At 39.6% G+C, this 19,544-nt stretch overlaps 1 protein-coding gene across 1 annotated transcript in view; it reads right to left on the bottom strand.

Annotated features, from left to right (window-relative positions):
• Positions 1-5,405: 5,405 nt before the first annotated feature.
• The window catches only part of nsmfa (NMDA receptor synaptonuclear signaling and neuronal migration factor a), an 86,812-nt gene continuing 72,673 nt past the window's right edge, over positions 5,406-19,544 (bottom strand). Inside the window, exons 10-15 of the mRNA XM_060934993.1 lie at positions 17,822-17,855; positions 17,378-17,448; positions 17,122-17,201; positions 16,929-17,031; positions 8,485-8,560; positions 5,406-5,503 (exon numbers count right to left, since the gene is read on the bottom strand). Of these exons, the coding sequence (XP_060790976.1) occupies positions 5,406-5,503; positions 8,485-8,560; positions 16,929-17,031; positions 17,122-17,201; positions 17,378-17,448; positions 17,822-17,855 (462 nt within the window). The remainder of the gene's footprint in view (positions 5,504-8,484; positions 8,561-16,928; positions 17,032-17,121; positions 17,202-17,377; positions 17,449-17,821; positions 17,856-19,544) is intronic.

Here is a 19,544-nt window from a genome sequence, read left to right as displayed (position 1 = left end):
TACATGTCCAGGCCCGTCTGAAGTTCGCTAGAGAGCATTTGGATGATCCAGAAGAGGATTGGGAGAATTTCATATGGTCAGATGAAACCAAAATAGAACTTTTTGGTAAAAACTCAACTTGTCGTGTTTGGAGGAGAAAGAATGCCGAGTTGCATCCAAAGAACACCATACCTACTGTGAAGCATGGGGGTGGAAACATCATGCTTTGGGGCTGTTTTTCTGCAAAGGGACCAGGACGACTGATCCGTGTAAAGGAAAGAATGAATGGGGCCATGTATCGTGAGATTTTGAGTGAAAACCTCCTTCCATCAGCAAGGGCATTGAAGATGAAACGTGGCTGGGTCTTTCAGCATGACAATGATCCCAAACACACCGCCCGGGCAACGAAGGAGTGGCTTCGTAAGAAGCATTTCAAGGTCCTGGAGTGGCCTAGCCAGTCTCCAGATCTCAACCCCATAGAAAATCTTTGGAGGGAGTTGAAAGTCTGTGTTGCCCAGCGACAGCCCCAAAATATCACTGCTCTAGAGGAGATCTGCATGGAGGAATGGGCCAAAATACCAGCAACAGTGTGTGAAAACCTTGTGAAGACTTAGAGAAAATGTTTGACCTCTGTCATTGCCAACAAAGGGTATATAAAACAAAGTATTGAGATGAACTTTTGTTATTGACCAAATACTTATTTTCCACCATAATTTGGAAATAAATTCTTTAAAAATCAGACAATGTGATTTTCTGGATTTTTTTTCTCATTTTGTCTCTCATAGTTGAGGTATACCTATGATGAAAATTACAGGCCTCTCTCATCTTTTTAAGTGGGAGAACTTGCACAATTGGTGACTGACTAAATACTTTTTTGCCCCACTGTATGTTCAATATTCAAGATTTTCCACTATGTCATCATCGCTGCCGAACCCGATCTGGGCTTGAGGTGAACAATGCTTGGTTGACTTAGCCAGAATTGCACCAGTAGGGTGGCCAGTTCCTTTCTGTGCACTCACATGGGCAATTTAGAATAGAGCAGTCAGTTAACCTACCTGCATGTCTTTGGACTGTGGGGGAAACTGGAGCACCCGGAGGAAACCAACAAACATGGGGAGAACATGCAAAATCTACACATAAAGCCCCCTGTTGGCTACTGGGCTTGAACTCAGAACTTTCTTGCTACGAGGCAACAGTGCGAACCACTGCACCACCATGCCACCTTTTCCACTAAGTCACAATTTTAAATTTGAGCAAATTTGTGATAATGACCCTGTTACTGTGTTGTACAAAAGGTCAAATGAAAGTTAGATGAAACAAGTGCTCAGATGGCACCCTGACATATTTGACCTAACATCGATCACTAGGTTTTACACCAACTTGTTTAATCCATGTCAACTCAAGTAGGAAAAGTCAAAGGCCTTCCCATGTCAGGAACTGGTCTTCCCAGGTAGTCTCCTGTCCCAGTACTACCCAGGCCCTTAAGCCGCATTGGGCAGTGCCGATCTCTGCTTCTATAGCCCTCAGCCTCTTGCCTATACAGCTAGGGTTACAGTGGGGGGCTAGTCCTCTGGTAACCGTGAGAGTTTGATGACCTACCCGCATCTCTATTGTAGTGGGCCTTGCCAGACGGCAGTAGGTACCATTTTTATGATGGTCTTTGGCATGACCCAACCGTGAGTAGAACTCACGATCTCCCAATGGAGAGGCGGACATGCTAACCGACAGGCCAACTTGCAGTAGGGAACATATCAAATGCTAAGAAATTCCATCATTTACGTAAATATTTCTAAGATTCTACATTTTACTCAAGTTATTTCTGATATGATTTATAAAGAAAATGTATTAGATTAGAAGAGAATACAAAAGAGAAGCATTTTCATTAACGGTCTCAGACTTTTGGATGTCACTATAGCTGTATAGAAATCAGAGCAGAATCAAACTGGACTCTTAATTTTCAAGGTCTCCAGACTGCACACCAACATTTACACAACCAAATGTTCCTGACAGTATGATAATGGCTGAATACCCACTCAATTTCCCACCTCTCTTAGCATGCCACTATGACATACCCCAGCCTTACTGACACCAACCAAATATCACAGATGGCTTTAAAATGGCTCAAACTGCCCCCAAATCAGGCCAATTCATTAATGTGTCCCAGCTGGCTCATGGAGTGCTGAGGTTAGAATGGAGGACTATAATTTTTTCGTTGGTCTCACTGAAATTTCTCAGTTAGCCAAGAATAACAGAGCCACCAGCAGCACTTAAGATGGCTTTACACTGTAGGATGTTTAGTCTGATGTTGCTGCCGCAGACAAAAAAAAAAAAAAAATCACACATGGTAAAGGAATGCTTTGGTCATGATTTGAGATCAGCCTTAGAATGCACAATGTGACGTATTCATCAGTGGCAGATTTAGTGGCATTGCTGGCAATGACAGCTGATGTTCTGGCAGTATCAATTTTTTTTAAAAAACAAAATCTCAGAGGAGTGTGACTGCTGCTACAACCCTCGTCTAAAAGCCACTCAGAGAATTACATCATAGGATTATGTGAAAGGTACAGGACAGCTAAAAATACAAAGTGCCATTGGAGAAACATAACCAAAAATTACTAATGTATAGAAAAAAATGTGCATTACCTCAAGCTCAAGAATATTTCCATTTATACAAAACCGAGTAATTTCCTTTAATCACAGATCTATCATTACAGGATCTTCATCATATAATCTGACATGGAGAACATGTGACCACAGTCTTTTATAGAGGACTTTCACGTGACGTCATCGCAACTGCGGATTTGTTTATGCGGCCATATTGCTGGGTGAGCTTTGTGTTTGCCAGTGACTGGCACAAGTGTACATGAGTGACTGTAAGCCAAATTCAGTGCATCTGCAGATAAACTTGTAGAAGTTCCATCTAAAAGAACAATGCCAGAGACCTGTAGTGATTTTGGATGTAATAACAGATGTGGAGATCAGCCTGGTTTAACTTCTCACCACTTTCCGGCGAACCCAGAAAGATGAGAAAAATGGCGAGCTGCAGTTAAACAGGAAGACTGGATGATAAAATATTCCCGTGTGTTTGGAGAACATTTTATCTCAGGTTAGTGAGAAAGCTCTGTGCAATGTCGAAATGTAGATCAGGATGTGGGCTTTGGACGCGATATATTTGATTAGACCTAATGCTCGGCTCGACTAGCAGCATGTTTTTTACGTACTGATAATGTAGACTCGGCTAAATATCATAAAATATGCTAGATCTAGGCTCTGGCTTGTTTATTACTGTTAGAAGTCCATGTTTGAGCTTACCTTTGTCATAAGTTATTTTTCTTTATTGGGAATTTCACATAACATTCAGGCACAAAACCTGCCTTGAAATATTGGTAGGTATCTGTACTTTTGTCTGCCTTTAGCATCTCTGGTGTATTTAGAAGTGCCAAATAGTTCAGGATGTCGTAGTGTCCTAAATCCGGTAGCTGGTTTGTTGTGCACTTTTCAAGTGGAATAAATCCATTTGTGGGTAAATGAAGAAGAAGAAGCCTTTATTTTTGTCACATGTCCTCTCAAGCACAGCGACATTCCTCCTCTGCATTTAACCCGTCTGAAGCGGTGAACATACACACAAACACAGACACAGAGAGAGAGAGAGAGAGAGAGAGAGAGAGAGAGAGAGAGAGAGAGCGCACAGTCTGCAGAATAAATAATAAATGGATACATTTGTGGGTAAATGATATGGATCTGTGATGCCTGCATGTTTCAGCTTTTTGATATAACGTGATCTGCTGGTATAAAATACATTTTTAAAATCACTTCAGAGAGACTGCACTGACTGCAGTCGTCTCGATTTTTATTATTAACTGTCACGGCTGTTTCTTTGTTTGCCCAGCAACATGGCGGACGCTGCATGAAAATCCGTGACGCCAATGAAAATCCTCTATAGAATTTGGTCAAGATTTTATTTGAATTATCTCAGTGTGACAAGATATCTGAAAAGACCACTGAACTGGCACTGTGTAAAACCAGCTTTAAAGAGTGTGAAGTCAATTTTAGGGCCCAGAAATGAGCTTCCTTCAAAGCATCTCAAAGAAGAGGTGAGGGTCAACTGTTGGAAAGAGTAAGGCTTGCAAATGCTTTTGTTCACAGGCAGTACGCAGGGCTTGGGGGGGGGGGGGGGGGGGGAGAAATCACACACTCCCTGACTTTGCTTGTGAATATGTTTTGGAGGGACCAAGAAGTCAGACGTCAACGTCTAGAACTTAAAGTAATCAAATGCCTCATACTCTCTCTTTCTCTCCCCAAGTGAAAAACTTTGCTGACTCAAAGGCTTATGATCCAGTGGCTGACGTAAAACATCACATGGTATATGACAGGCTTGAACATTTTCCACAAAAATAGATTTTAGTGCATTCAGCATTTGTGCCCCACTGAAGCACTGCTGTATAATCGCTGACACTTCACTCGCGCGGTCCCATTTCCCATACGGCAATAAGCTGGCCTGTGGAAATTGAATTCTGCTAATGGTTTCTGCTAAAAAAATGTCGAAGCTAGGAGCTCAAAAGCCACCTATTAAATCCTGATGGAGGCCCAAAAGATAAGATTCTACTCTGTAACCAAGATTTCAGAAATTGACTACAACATGGGAAACATATTCAACAACTGGCTAGAAGAATTCTCTGGCATCTTCTCTCGTGATTATCAATAATGTAGAAGTCAGCAGAGTATACAGTCTTCACACAAGATACTTACTTAACAAGGACTCTCAAATCACATCTGGACAGAGGTTTAATGGACATACTCATTAATGGCTAAAACCTGAGTTATTCAAAAGGACGTCGTTAAAAAGACTACAACAAGAAACATTATATAAATAAATTATGGACCACTCACATTTGGATTATTTGCATGAATATGGCTACATATGTTAACACGATGTATGCATATCCATATATTACTAGTATGGTTTCTTCTCATGTCTCAATTGTATTTTCAAAAAGGGGAAAAAAAAGGTCGAAAAACAGCCTGACATTAGACATAAGATTTTTTTTTTTAATATAACCACAATACTCTTCGAGAGAGAGAGAGAGCCTTGGTGAAATAGATATGTGACATAGAAAACACTAAACACAGTCAGCCTTCATTCTTCTACACTGCCACCAAGGAGAGATTTCACTTTTCTTACTCTGACATGAAGTGCTGTCCTTGGCACATGTCCCCTCTCGTCTCTGTCTTCAGCTCTGAACCCATCTGCCACACTCATGGCTCCGGGTCTCGAGTGAAGTGTCGGAATACATAACGGCCTCTCAGATACTAGTGGCATGATGTCCAGTTCCTGTTCTCTTTCATGAGAGCTGGTGGGATGTGGTATTTCACAGGGGAAAGGGGGAGTTCTGACTGCTAGGACCCACGCTCTCAGGGTCTCTGGGTCACAACAGGTCCTCATAGTCCAAGAGCTTCGAGTGCTGCCGCGTCTTCCACAATCGGTAGAGGCGGAAGTCAAAATACATTTCAATCATTTCCTTTCCTGTGACAGAGAGAGCAAGACAGAGGACTGATACATATGGTGTTCGCTCTTACTAGTTGGCTCTTACTAAAAGATGAGTAAAACAGATGGGAAAAGTCTTAAAATGACTTCAACAAGCACTATGTAACAGGTTTTCAGCCTTATGTTAATCTTAGACTACAGTGTATTTGTCCTAAGATGAGAATTTGCTTTTCAGCACTGGAAAACACCAACACTGCCTCAACCTCATCACATCTCATTATCTGTAGCCGCTTTATCCTGTTCTACAGGGTCGCAGGCGAGCTGGAGCCTATCCCAGCTGACTACGGGCGAAAGGCGGGGTACACCCTGGACAAGTCGCCAGGTCATCACAGGGCTGACACATAGACACAGACAACCATTCACACCTATGGTCAATTTAGAGTCACCAGTTAACCTAACTTGCACGTCTTCGGACTGTGGGGGAAACCGGAGCACCCGGAGGAAACCCACGCGGACACGGGGAGAACATGCAAACTCCACACAGAAAGGCCCTCGCCGGCCACGGGGCTCGAACCCGGACCTTCTTGCTGTGAGGCGACAGCGCTAACCACTACACCACCGTGCCGCCACCTCATCACTCGATTTCATAATTACTTTGAACTAGCAAGCATTTTTATTTATGCTTGCCTGTGAAAATTTAATTTATTTGGTTCTAATTCCATAACATTATGACCACTGACGTGAATAACAGTGATTATTTTATCCACATTCACTGGATATGAACAATCACACACTCTGATAGGCTAGTAGTAGTAGAGTAGCCAATCAGCTCATATACCGTGAGTAGAGAAAAATAAAATGGCAGAGCGTGTTGCTGAACCAACTGAGGACGAAACAAAAACTATACTCGAAAACAAAACCCCCAAAAATACAAGCAATAAAATATGGAATGAAAGCATTTGATAGCAAGAACATATCTTTTTTATTTATCACAGCATTTTTCACAAATCGCTACTGTCATTTCACAGGTTTGTTTACATTCTAAGCGGAAATGATTCTGCCGGACGTTTTGTATAAAAGTATTTATTTATTGAATTCGCAAAAAATAAAAATGCTCCGTTTCTCAAAATTCAGTGAATGTGGACAGAATAAAACAAAAATTCAACTCCGTCTCGTCGTACATGGCTTATAGCCACCTCGATGCCATGTGCCTCGTCAGCTATCAGCTCATGTACGACTCGATTTCATGGAACAACTGTTGATTATTTCATTACATTGGCACCTGTCAAGGGGTGGGATATATTAGGAAGCAAGTGAACAGTCACTTCTTGAAGTTGATGTGTCGGAAGCAGGAAAAATGAGCAAGCGTAAGAATCTGAGCGACTTTGACAAGGGCCAAATTGTGATGGCTAGATGACCGGGTCTGGGCATCTCCAATATTACCCCTTTTCCACCAAATTAGTTCCAGGGCTGGTTCGGGGCCAGTGCTGGTGCTGGTTCACAACTCGTTCAACTTGCAAGCCAGCTGAGAACCAGTTTGCTTTTCCATAGCTAGCGGTGCTAAGGGAAGCCACGTCATTACGTCGCTGTATACGTCAGTTACGTCGCTACGTTTGCATAAACCTTGGCGCGAATATCAAAGCAAAAACAACGCGGAAGAAGCAGCAGCGGCAACAACAACAATAATAATGGATGACTTCGCGTTTGTACAGCTGCTGCTTCTCGTTGCTTAAAAATGGCGATCTTTCACGATCTTGTTATTGTTGTTGGTCTTAACAACTCCGCCCCCCGCTGACGTAAGTGGTTCTTTCCTCTGGCCCAGCAGAGAGTTGGTGCTAGCCTGGAACCGGTTTTTCTGGCCCCAGAGCCAGTTCTTTGTCAGTGGAAACAGAAAACCCGGTTCCAAACTAAGCACTGGCCCTGAACCAGCCCTGGAACTAATTTGGTGGAAAAGGGGCATTAGGCACATCTTGTGGGGGTGTTCCCCGTAAACAGTGGTTAGTACTGACCAAAAGTGGTCCAAGGAAGGATAACCAGTGAACCGGCGACAGGGTCATGGGTGTTGAAGGCTCACTGATTTACATGGGGCATGAAGGCTAGCCCATACAGTCCAATCCCACAGAAGAGCTACTGTAGCACAAACTGCTGAAAAAGTTAATGCTGACACCTTTCTGTTTTACCCGGCATTAACTTTTTCAGGAGCTTATGCTACAATAGCTCTTCTGTGGGATTGGACCATATGGGCTAGCCTTCGTGCTCCATGCGAATGGTGAAAACTTCCGTAAAAAATTCCAAGTAGTATGGAAGTTATAGCCATTTTTTGGTTCGTGCTGAGTTTTTAATTAATACATTTTAATTAACTCATTAATAAGTGCTTAATAAATGAGTTGGCATCATCTTCATGGACTTTAAATTACCTGGTACCTCCTTTTTATTTTATTGAGCAATGTCAAAAGATTTAGATGTTATAACATTTAGGATGGTATCGTTCGAGGAAAGCGGCCACACACAGTGAATCTGATCATTTTCCTTTGTTTTTAAGGAGAACTAATGACCAAATTTAGCCAGATTTTTCAAAATTTAAAGTGGCATAACGTTGTTCCTTTTTGTCGCACGGTGACATTTGAAACAGAATTTTAAAGTATATTTCAAACCTTTTTCAATGGTAGCACTTATGATACAGACACATCAAGTTATTATTATTATTTTCATCACATACCTACTATTAGCCTAACCACCGTAACCCTGATCCTGTGTTGTAAATGCATCACACAGTGCTACATGTGGTCTTTATTTGCTTCTGGAGCTTCATATCTGAATTTTTATCCATATCATAACCAGTCATCACTATTTATCATGAGAACAATAGTATTTTGGCATATCGCTCAACCCCTAACTAATGACAAAATGCATAAATATGTAATATAATAAGCAATTTGCAATTTATGAGTATGAAAAAGGACACAAGTGGCAAGCAAGGAGCGAGAAAAGCATTTTGTGTGCGTGTGTGTGTTCCTCACCCTGTGCAGATAGCTCCAATGGTGACTCAAAGGTGACGGAATAAGGCCTCATCAGGTTCTTCAGCTTCTGGAACAGCTGTTGGCAGATGATAAGCAGAGATACCAATTAATCCGCCCTCTCAACTAGTCCTGCTCACCTCTTCCTCTCAAAGCCACATGCAAAATGGATAATTCTGCTAGAATAACATGTTCTTTACAGCAACAAGCATCTTGTATATGCATCTGATATGGCTGTCTGGAAGGACAAGCTGAAGGAACCTTCAAACGCACCAACTACCACATTTTTATAAGTGACTTAGTGTCTTGAACAAATCTGGGAATGACTCTCCAGCTTAGAATTTCTTCAAGTGTTGAGCACAATCTTTCTGCATAACATGTCACTGTCACTTAAATGACATTTTCTTCAAGAAACAGGGGAAAAACCTCAGCGTGTTAGATAGGCATGTAACGATATATTGTGTGACGATAAGTCACGATACAAATTTATGACGATTTGAATCGATGAAATAAAACAATGAATTGCGATTACTATCAGGCAGTGTAATCTGTTTTTCCTAACTGTAATTGCACTGTTTAGACAGCAGAGGGTGGAATAATGTACCATTGTTGGAATGCATGTGACTTCACCATAGGCAGAAGTAACACAGCATGAATGCCATGGAAAATGCACACCTCAAAAAAAAGCCTAAAATTGGACAGAGTTGTACAATTTACTGTACAAATAGATTTAACAAGAAATCAGAGCTCTCTTTTTACAAACTGCTGAAAGCTAAAAGAAAAGGAAAAAATGGAGGTAGAGCAGCGGCTACAATTATCGACACCTTAATTTTTTGGCCGCTGCAAAAGTAGAAAAGACTTTCAATACGTAAATTGTGCATGAATAGTTACTTAAACTTCCACTGGAAAAAAAAAACGGAGTTGATTCCCGATTACTTAGCGTATCAGATAACGTGACGCCATTCCACAATTCTCGACACCCTTGTCCACAGTGAGACATCCAGATGATTATTTATAAAAAAAAAATAAAATCGGTATGCGGTATTAACAAAATGTAGTTTTTATTTAAAATTTGTTTTACACAGACTTATATTTAATACAAAATATATTTTATATAAATATATCGATGTCGGTGCTTACGTAAATGAGGAAGTAATTCTAATGTTTGTAAACAAATGAACTGAATGTTTAACCCAGCAGAAAATCTTTTTGTTCCACTTTAAGTATTTTCGTAGATCACATTTTGTTAATCGTTCATTGTTGTTTGTATTAATTTCTAGTTTTGTAGTTTACTAATAAATGTCAACAGGCAATCGACATTGTAATCACATGAAAATCCAGGCCAAAGGTCGCATGTCATTCCTCGACCCAAAATATAAAATGTCTACTGATCTTGTAATACGTGTTAGATGTTTACAACAAACTGCAAAAATATTTTCTGAATAGAATAGAAAAATCTGAATATTTCAAGCATGTAATTTTTTTTAGATCCTAGGAATTTAATTCCGTTCTAATTCTATTTATTGCAATCAGATTCCAAATACTCTATAAACATTTCATTCTGTTATGAATCAGAAATCATAATAATATTCAACAAACAATGCTACACAAAGATTGATTGTAAATCAATCAAACAGTTGTAAATGTCACTTAATTCCACAGGGTGTCGATAATGGTGGACACCAGTGAAAGTGATCACTATTATCGACACCTCACGTGACTTCTCAAATGCGCATTTAGATACAAAATGGTGACTGTCAAATGAAAGAGTAAGAAATAAAGTAGGTTTCAACAAGGAGATCATGAAATATCGGTGAATTTGAGAAGTAAAAACATGTCCGTGATCTTTCCACCGGGTTTTCCTCAAATTGCTGATCGTGAAAAAAAAAAAAAAAAAATTCCATCTCAGGTAACGAGCTGTGTCATCAGATAAGATCAAAGGGTGAGGCAGGTCTTCCGGTTGATTAATTAACCAATAATAACTGTTATAACTGAAACTTACCTTTGTAAAATTGTTTATTAGTAAATCTGAAAAGGTGTCGATAATTATGGAGTGTCGATAATTGTAGCTGCCGCTCTTGTAAAAAAAAAAAAAAAGCCCATTTGTTATTAACTTTTTCATTTTTAATAAAAGGAATATTTTAGTTAATAGGCTCATCTCATCTCATTATCTCTAGCCACTTTATCCTTCTACAGGGTCTCAGGCAAGCTGGAGCCTATCCCAGCTGACTACGGGCGAAAGGCGGGGTACACCCTTGACAAGTCGCCAGGTCATCACAGGGCTGACACATAGACACAGACAACCATTCACACCTACGCTCAATTTAGAGTCACCAGTTAACCTAACCTGCATGTCTTTGGACTGTGGGGGAAACCGGAGCACCCGGAGGAAACCCACGCGGACACGGGGAGAACATGCAAACTCCACACAGAAAGGCCCTCGCCGGCCACGGGGCTCGAACCCAGGACCCTCTTGCTGTGAGGCGACAGCGCTAGTTAATAGGCCATTATATTTTACTCCAAACTTTAAAAATGTGGGTAAATAATTATTGCTGGTTATTAAGAAAATGAAGCAAAACAACAGGAATATTTAAGTTGATAAAGAATAGGAAAATAAAATGTGGCTTTTTTTTGGTCATAAAATTTTCTTCATTTAATATTATGGGAAATCGAATCATGAACGCAATATCGTGAATCTAATTGGGTGTATCGTTACATCTCTAGTGTTAGAATGACCATAGGCAAAACAAAACATAACAAAACCGTAGGCCACTTGAAATTCTTTGATTGCATGTTTGAATGTTGGACAGTTTTAGAAATGTTTGGTGGTGTATGGTGATCTTCAGTAGCAGATTCATTTTAAAGCTTCTTGCTAATCAAACCATAGGCTGCAACAAAACAGCATCGCAAAAAACAAGCATCAAAAAAATACTCAATATCTGACAAGGCAGCTTTTCACGAACTGAAAGTCTTCTAGATGGTTTCTAGGGAGACCTGTACTGTACGAGCTGCAAATCATCTGTAGCTCAGCCAAATGGAGACCACAAAACCTTCAAGAAATCACTACGTCTCTGTTGGACTTCTCTTTAATGTGAAAGTATGGTAAGCAGTTCGTGTTTAGAAGTGAACTGCAAAAAGTCATTAGGACTAGAATCAGTAAGCAACATCAGTTTTCTTTTAAGAATCAGATACTAGCCACAAATTAACAATCAAGATATAGAAATCAGTGCAGTACTGTACCATTTCCCATGCTGCAGTTCTAATGAGGAAGGTCAACACTTCCTTTAGGAAAAAAAAAACCCCAGACCACATTCACATATTTGTCAGTCACACTTGGTTCACAGGAACAGCCAGGCCTCTTGTGCAGTGACATACAGAAAATAATTTGTGCCTTGGCCATTGGCACCACAGCCATTTCCGAGTAAACATCCCCTTCAATACTGAACAAGTGCTAATACAGCCCAGGGTTAAAACCTCACTAGCTAATAAATAATCTCATACAAAAAAAATTTAAAAAAAAAAATTATATTATATATAGACTCAACACACAAGGCTTCATTTTAGAAAAGTGGACAACACTTAATCTGGGTGTGCCTTCATGAAGACACAGGATGACACTTCATTTTCTGGATTATGCAACCAACAAAGGACGGACTGTCTGACAGGCACAGACAGGCAGGTGGCAGTGACAAAACGAGACAAAGTGACAGACGGAGAGAGAGAGAAAAAGAAGGAGAGTGATATGAACATGGCCGTTTATTGCTCCAACAGACCCCAGGGGCTATGAGTCATGACTTGAGGTGAGATAATGGATTTGAACAGAAAGGCAAACGGTATATGATGAACTGTCAGTCAATCTGTTCATCTTTACCAAATCGGAATCAGTAATTACAAAAGTTCAGAACAGGCTCAGTTTAGCACTGAGTATTCTGTAAGCTTTAAAGGAGAACTGAAGTCATTTTTAAACTTGCTTTATTTCTTAATTAACATGTTATTCAATTAGGTTTCAGTAACCTTATATCGCGACTCGTATTGGCAACTAATTGCAATTAAATATTATACTTATCGGCCTTTTCGGTTTTTAGCCATGTTGAATGTAGTTCGTTTGGTCCACGGCAGGCGTCGCTTATCCGCGCGATCTTCACGAGACTTGTGCGAGACTTCGAAACGTGTAGTGTCAGTGCCGCTATTTTGAAAACTGTTTTCCAAACGAAATATTGCACAAAAAACGAGTTTAAATGATGATTACTACCTACTTTTTTCAAACTTTCCTGACTGATATCAAAACAAACAAAACTTCCGGCTTGATTACATCAGCATTCGAAAGCACGTCTTTTGACAACGTTGGCAGACGTTGGTCCCTTTGATTTCCGCTGTACGTTTTACTTCCGTCCTACAATGTCTCGCACAGGTCTCAACGAATCTCGTTTACGGCCTTTGCTTTGACATATGGACTGATATAATACATGCATATTTCAAACACTCATAACTTGCTATAGCAGTGACAAAATAGCTGTCAGAAATGCATTCCTAGATTTAATAAAATGAGAAATGGAATTTTGAGAATAAAAAAAATTTGCCTTCAGTTCTCCTTTCAGATAGAGATTTTATCACTGTGTTACAGTACACTGCTTATTTTCTGCATTCCTGCAACACTGGGGAGGCAGTCTGAGAGATACAAGTGATGTGATGTGATCTAGTTGCCAGGTTATCGCAGGGCTGACACAGAGACAAACAACCATTCACACTCATGGTCAATTTAGAGCCACCAATTAACCTAACCTGCATGTCTTTGGACTGTGGGGGAAACCGGAGCACCCGGAGGAAACCCACGCAGACATGGGGGGGAACATGCAAACTCCACACAGAAAGGCCCTCGCTGGCCGTGAACCCAGGACCTTCTTGCTATGAGGCAACAGCGCTAACCACTACACCACCGTGCTACCCCTAACGAACTCCCAGGGGCAACAAAAGACTGAAAAAGTTGTGTAATGCTAAAAAAAAAAAATAATAATAATAATAATAATTAAAATAATAATAATAATAATTTGGCTAATTGACAAAAGGTCAATAACATGATTGGGTATAAAAAGAGCATCCCAGAGAGGCGGAGTCTCTCAGAAGTAAAAATGGCGAGCGGTTCAAAGCTCTGTGAAAGACTGCGTGGGCAAACAGTGCAACAATTTAAGAATAATGTTCCTCAATGTAAAATTGCAAATAATTTGGGGATCACATCATCTATGGGACATAATATCATTAAAAGATTCAGAGAATCTGGAGAAATTTCTGTATGCAAGAGACAAGGCTGAAAACTGACATTGGATGCCTGTGATCTTCAGGCCCTCAGGCGACACTGCATTAAAAACAGACACGTGTCTGTAGTGGAAATCACCGTATGGGCTCAGGAACACTTCAGAAAACCATCGTCTGTGAAAACAGTTCATTACTGCATCCACAAATGTAACTTAAAACCAGATATAAACAATATCCAGAAACACTGCCACCTTCTCTGGGCCCGAGCTCTTTTACGATGGATTGAGGCGAAGTGGAAAATTGTCCTGGGGTGTGACGAATCAAAAGGAGAAATTCTTTTCAGAAATCATGGACACCACGTCCTCCAGGCTAAAGAGGAGAGGGACCATCCGACTTGTCATCAGTGCACAGTTCAAAAGCCAGCATCTGTGATGGTATGAGGGTGCATTAGTGCACATGACATGGGTAGCTTGTACATCTGGGAAGGCATCATTAATGCTGAATGATAGACACGTTTCAGAGCAATATGCTTCCATTCAGACAATCTTTTTCAGGGAAGGCCTTCCTTCTTTCAGCAAGACAATGCCAAACTGCTTTCTGCACATATTAAAACTGCATGGCTCCGTAGTAAGAGAGTCTGGGTGCTAAACTGGCCTGCCTGCCTGCAGTCCAGACCTGTCTCCCATTTAAAACATTCGGCGCATTATGAAGCGCAAAATATGACAAAGGAGACCCCGAAATGTTGAGCAGCTGAAATTGTATATCAGGCAAGAACGGGACAACATTTCTCTTTCAAATCTATAGCAACTAGTCTTCTCAGTTCCCAAATGTTGACAGTGTTGTTAAAAGTAGAGGTGATGCAATACAGTGGTAAACATGACCCGTCCCAACTTTTTTGAAACATGTTACTGACCTCAAATTCAAAATGAGCATATATTTTTCAAAAAAACAATAAACTTTCTCAGTTTCAACATTTGATATGTTGTCTTTGTACTACTTTCCATGAAATATAGTGTTTCCATGATTTGCAAATTATCTATTCCGTTTTTATTTACAGTTTACACAGCGGCAACTTTTTCGGAACTGGGGTTGTAAAATCGATCAGCATGTCCAACTTGACGAACATTAGGTAAGGATATAGACAACTAGATTTATGATGGATGCAACAAAAATGGTCAAACGTTACTTTTGTTTTAGGCTGAAAGAGGGGGAAAAAAGCTGAAATTTTTGATGAGGAAAAAAAGATTAAATAGGCCTAACAAAACGTGCCAAATTTAATATTTTTCAAACAAATTTTCAAAGTAATGATAATTAATTATTTTAAAAAAAAAACGACCACCATTTGTTTCCTTTACTTTCCTGTACCTGGCAGCACAGACATGATCAAACAGTTTGAGCAGCTAATCTCCAGGGAAAATGTCAACCATATGGAAATATTTCACAGTTTCTACGAGGCACATTAGACAAGCGATTTGTGAAAGGACCATGCATTATTCCTCTACGGAGTTGGCAGTTTAGTCATAACTAATTCCCACCTGTTGGTGAGCAACATCACCGTTATGAATGTGAGAGTGTGAAACTATGTCACAGGTTGACTGAGCATCTGTGGCTTTGAGGAGCTTTGAGGAGAGTGTCAAATGTGTACACATAAGCTAGCAAACCCCTTCGATTTGCTCGTGTAATTCTGACTGACAAAGGCAAGAAGAATCCCATCCTTTATATCCAGACAACAAGACCAAGATGCACTGCTAGATAGCTGTGGCATCATTGGGAATCAAACCAAGGAGCCCAAACCTAACCAAAGACTTGGCTATAATCCTTGCTCTTGATTGACTAGCTGAAGTGACAGATTAGTTTTACCCAACATTAGGCATATCAAACGCTCGCTGGCCGTGCTGTGAAAATTGTGCATGCAGACGCTCATCTTTCATTGCTTAATGAATATTTTCTATCGTGAATACTTTCATTAAAAAGCTCATAATTTTTGCTTTCCAAAGAAATTTATCTTAAGATCTGTTCAGTAGTTTGGGAGTAATGGCAGGTTGAAGTTGGTACAACAGAGTACACTCTCTGCTCGTGGGACGTCGGGAAACTGCCGGTGCTTTTTGAGTCACGGGAAAGCGGTCAGGCTCTCTCTCTCTCTCTCTCTCCTGATCGGTTTCCAACTGGATTACTCGTGAATATCAAATCAAATAACTTTTATAGGGATGTTCTCTCGCTCTCACGGTTTCTGACGAAGTATTCAACAAAATTTTCCGTCAACTAGTTTTGATGTTATGCTTCACAGGAGACTTTGAAGTGGCGTTTTCATAGCTTTACCTACTTATTTTTTCAAATCAAACTGATTTCATGTAAATAAATAACTTTCAGAACATAACTGTAGTTGTTTTAATGAAAAATATTGAGATCTTAGTGGTCAGAATGATATTTTAAAAACCGGAAGTCAGAAACACGAGTGTCGATTTCAATTCGGTTCATTGGAATTGTTTACTGGATGTGGCTCACAATTTTTTCGAGGTTCGCCTTGAAAGCTGCGAATATTAATCAATATTATCATTTATATTCTTTAATATAAACACTAGTAGGCCCTACTTTTGAGAAATACAAAGGCCTACAGAGCACAAACAGGGTTTTAGAAATAATCTTTTATGACGTTTTTACCAAGTGTACCAATTTAATGTTTTTACCTAATTAGCATAATTAATGCAAGTTAGTATTTAATTCGTATCATTGGCTATTACTAATTTTTCAAACTTTGTATTCAGTATACAGCCATCTATGTGCCTGCCAATTTCCATGTAAATATCTTGAAAAATAAAGTTATTAAGAAAAAACATTTGATCTCATTCATTAATGATGTCCATTTTCTACCATGTGATCCTAATACAGAATATTATGTCAGTTTTCTAAAAATGAAGCCGTTTTTTCAATGTTTGATTTGTAATATCTCAAGAACGGATAAACGTTTTAATTCTGTAAAAAGTATGTTGTTCTGCATTCAATTCTGAATCCAATGAGAGCAATTTCAAGCAATTTGGATTGAATTTTTCACCTGATATGCCGACCAACATTCTTCCAATTTTGTATCAGCCAATTTCATTAATCTTATTACAGTTTTATAGAAATTTAATGCCAATTACTGCATCAATAAATCACCATTTCTCCTAACAATCTAACATGAGCATCAGTCCTACCTTTTCTCCATTAGGATTCCCCAGTACATAGCATCCCATGACATGGATCAGGTTAGGCTCTGGGTTTACTTTACTCATAAATCTACTTAGCCTTTTCCAAAACCTACACACAAACATACAAACAGAATGAGGGGAAAAAATCCTTGAGAATTGGCACGGTATAAAGGAGCCGACAAGCATTGATTTTACTCACTGACTCATGTCCTCTTCTTTCTCGACCTTGGCAAAAGTGGCCACTTTATTCTTCAGCAGGTACAGATGCCCTGGTCCACCCTTTAGGAGTTTAATTCATGAGAGAATTCAGCCTCAAAGGCTCACATATACAAAAAAACCACATATATGCCAAACAGTAATACACTGTAAAATCCGGTGTCTGGAGGTAGTACCATGTGACGCATTACTGAGTTACTATTGTACTTTCTGAGTGGCCATATTTGTTGTAAATTCACCTGACAGAAGATGAGCATGCGCCAGATCTTGCATCCCCTCCTATAGGAAGTCAGTCTTTTTTCAATCTCCTCTACAGGACATGGGCAACAACAACAAGGATTAAACACTAGTATATACACGGTCAAGATTTACAATTTTGATCATTTAGTTTGATATTAAAGCCTTTTGTTCTACCATACACCAAAAAAAAATTCTCAGAACAACAAGCTACGGTTCATCATTATCATTCTGAGTCATCAGTCCAAGTTCTTCATTTCAGGCATCATGCAAGCCCGTGCTGATGAATATAATGCCATTCCAATTTAAAAATAATAATAAGAAGAATAATAATTTAAAAAACCCAAACACCACAGCCAGAGAAAACAGCACAAGACATGACAAAATGAACAAACAAGTTTGACACAGCACACATACACAGACATCAACCACACATGACTACCTACCCAAAATATCATCGAATGTAGCATGCTCATGATCCTAGATATAAAGATAGTAATGTTGAGTGATTAATAAATGCAGCAAAACAAACTAACAAGAGAGAATGATTTCTATAAAACTGCACTATGTGTGGTGCTACTTGATTTGAGAGTTTCAAATGTGCTTGAAAAGATCATGCTATACAGGATACCAGAGATGAGAACAAGTCTTTGTTGCATTAAAAAAAAAAAAAAAACATGTAAAGGAAAAGTCCCTGAGTTTTCCTTTATATGTTTTTTTTTTTTTACCTGGGCCCTATTTTCCCATCTCTTTGGGTTCAAATATCTGATGTTTATAAAAGGAGAAGTCATACAGTGCTCCTGAAGATGTCCATTTCCAAAATAATGCCCAAATATTTAGCCGATTAGAACAGGAATGAATGTCTGACAACATGGAAATGATTCCTTTTGTAATCGACAGAAAATTACAGGGACTGAAGGGGGCCCTGTGTCAGAGACTGGAAGAAGAGAAAGATCAAACTATGATTGTAGAAATAGTCATTTTCTACAGTGTCTTTGCAGTTACTGAAGTCAACACACACAGTTGTGTCTCTGTAGGGATTCTTTCCATGTTGTCAGACACTTATAACAACATTATGAGCTGGTCAATGGTGGAAACAAGCAGTTTTCTTCGACGTGGAGGATTGCCCTGCAGGATTACATTGCATAGCCTTTTTGCAGTTGCTGGTTAAGGCGTTCTAACTCAATACTGGACCGATGTCAATCGTTTTGTTCCTAAATAAATATTTGGACCCAAAGAAATAGTAAACTTGGGTTCAGGTTAAAAAAAAAAATCCCAGAGTTTTTCTTTAAGTCTCAAATCTCAGTCAAGACAGACAAGACCCAAGTAAAGACAGACAAATGCCAAGTCAAGACCAAAAAAAAAAATGCAAGTTTGAAGACATGGTATAAGTATATAAGACATAGACCATTCCAAAGTCAAGACCTATGTAAAGGCCGATAAGTCCCAAGTGAAGACTTCAATAAAGACAGAGAAGTCCCAAGTAAAGACCGACAAATGCCAAGTCAAGACCAAAAAAAAAAAAAATGCAAGTTTGAAGACATGGCGTAAGTATACAGGACATGGACCATTCCAAAAGTCAGTACCCATGTAAAGACTGATAAGTTCCAAGTCATATCCTAAGGAAAGACGGAAAAGTCCCTAGTAAAGTCCCAAGTCTTGTCCTAAGGAAAATCAAACAGGTCCCAAGTCATATCCCAAGGAAAGACAGACAAGTCCCAAGTAAATACCCCAAGTCCCAAGTCATAGCCCAAGAAAAGACCCCAAGTAAAGTCCCAAATAAAGACAGACAAGTCCCAAGTCATATCCCAAGGAAAGACAGACAAGTCCCAATTAAAGACCTACTGTAAATAAAGACAGACAAGTCCCAAGTAATATCTTAAGGAAAGACAGACAAGTCCCAAGTAAAGACCCCAAGTAAAGACAGACAAGTCCCAAGTCATATCCTAAGGAAAAATGGACAAGTCCCTAGTAAAGTCCCAAATAAAGACAGACAAGTCCCAAGTAAAGCCCCCAAGTAAAGTCCCAAGTCATAGCCCAAGAAAAGCCCCCAAGTAAAGTCCCAAGTAAAGACAGACTAGTCCCAAGTAATATCCTAAGGAAAGGCAGCCTAGTCCCAATTAATATCCTAAGGAAAGACAGACAAGTCCCAAGTAATATCCTAAGGAA

Source organism: Neoarius graeffei, chromosome 12, assembly GCF_027579695.1.
Source record: "Neoarius graeffei isolate fNeoGra1 chromosome 12, fNeoGra1.pri, whole genome shotgun sequence".
Lineage (NCBI taxonomy): Eukaryota > Metazoa > Chordata > Actinopteri > Siluriformes > Ariidae > Neoarius > Neoarius graeffei.
Note: the sequence above shows the minus strand (reverse complement) of the source record. Positions and strands in the feature narration are given on the sequence as shown.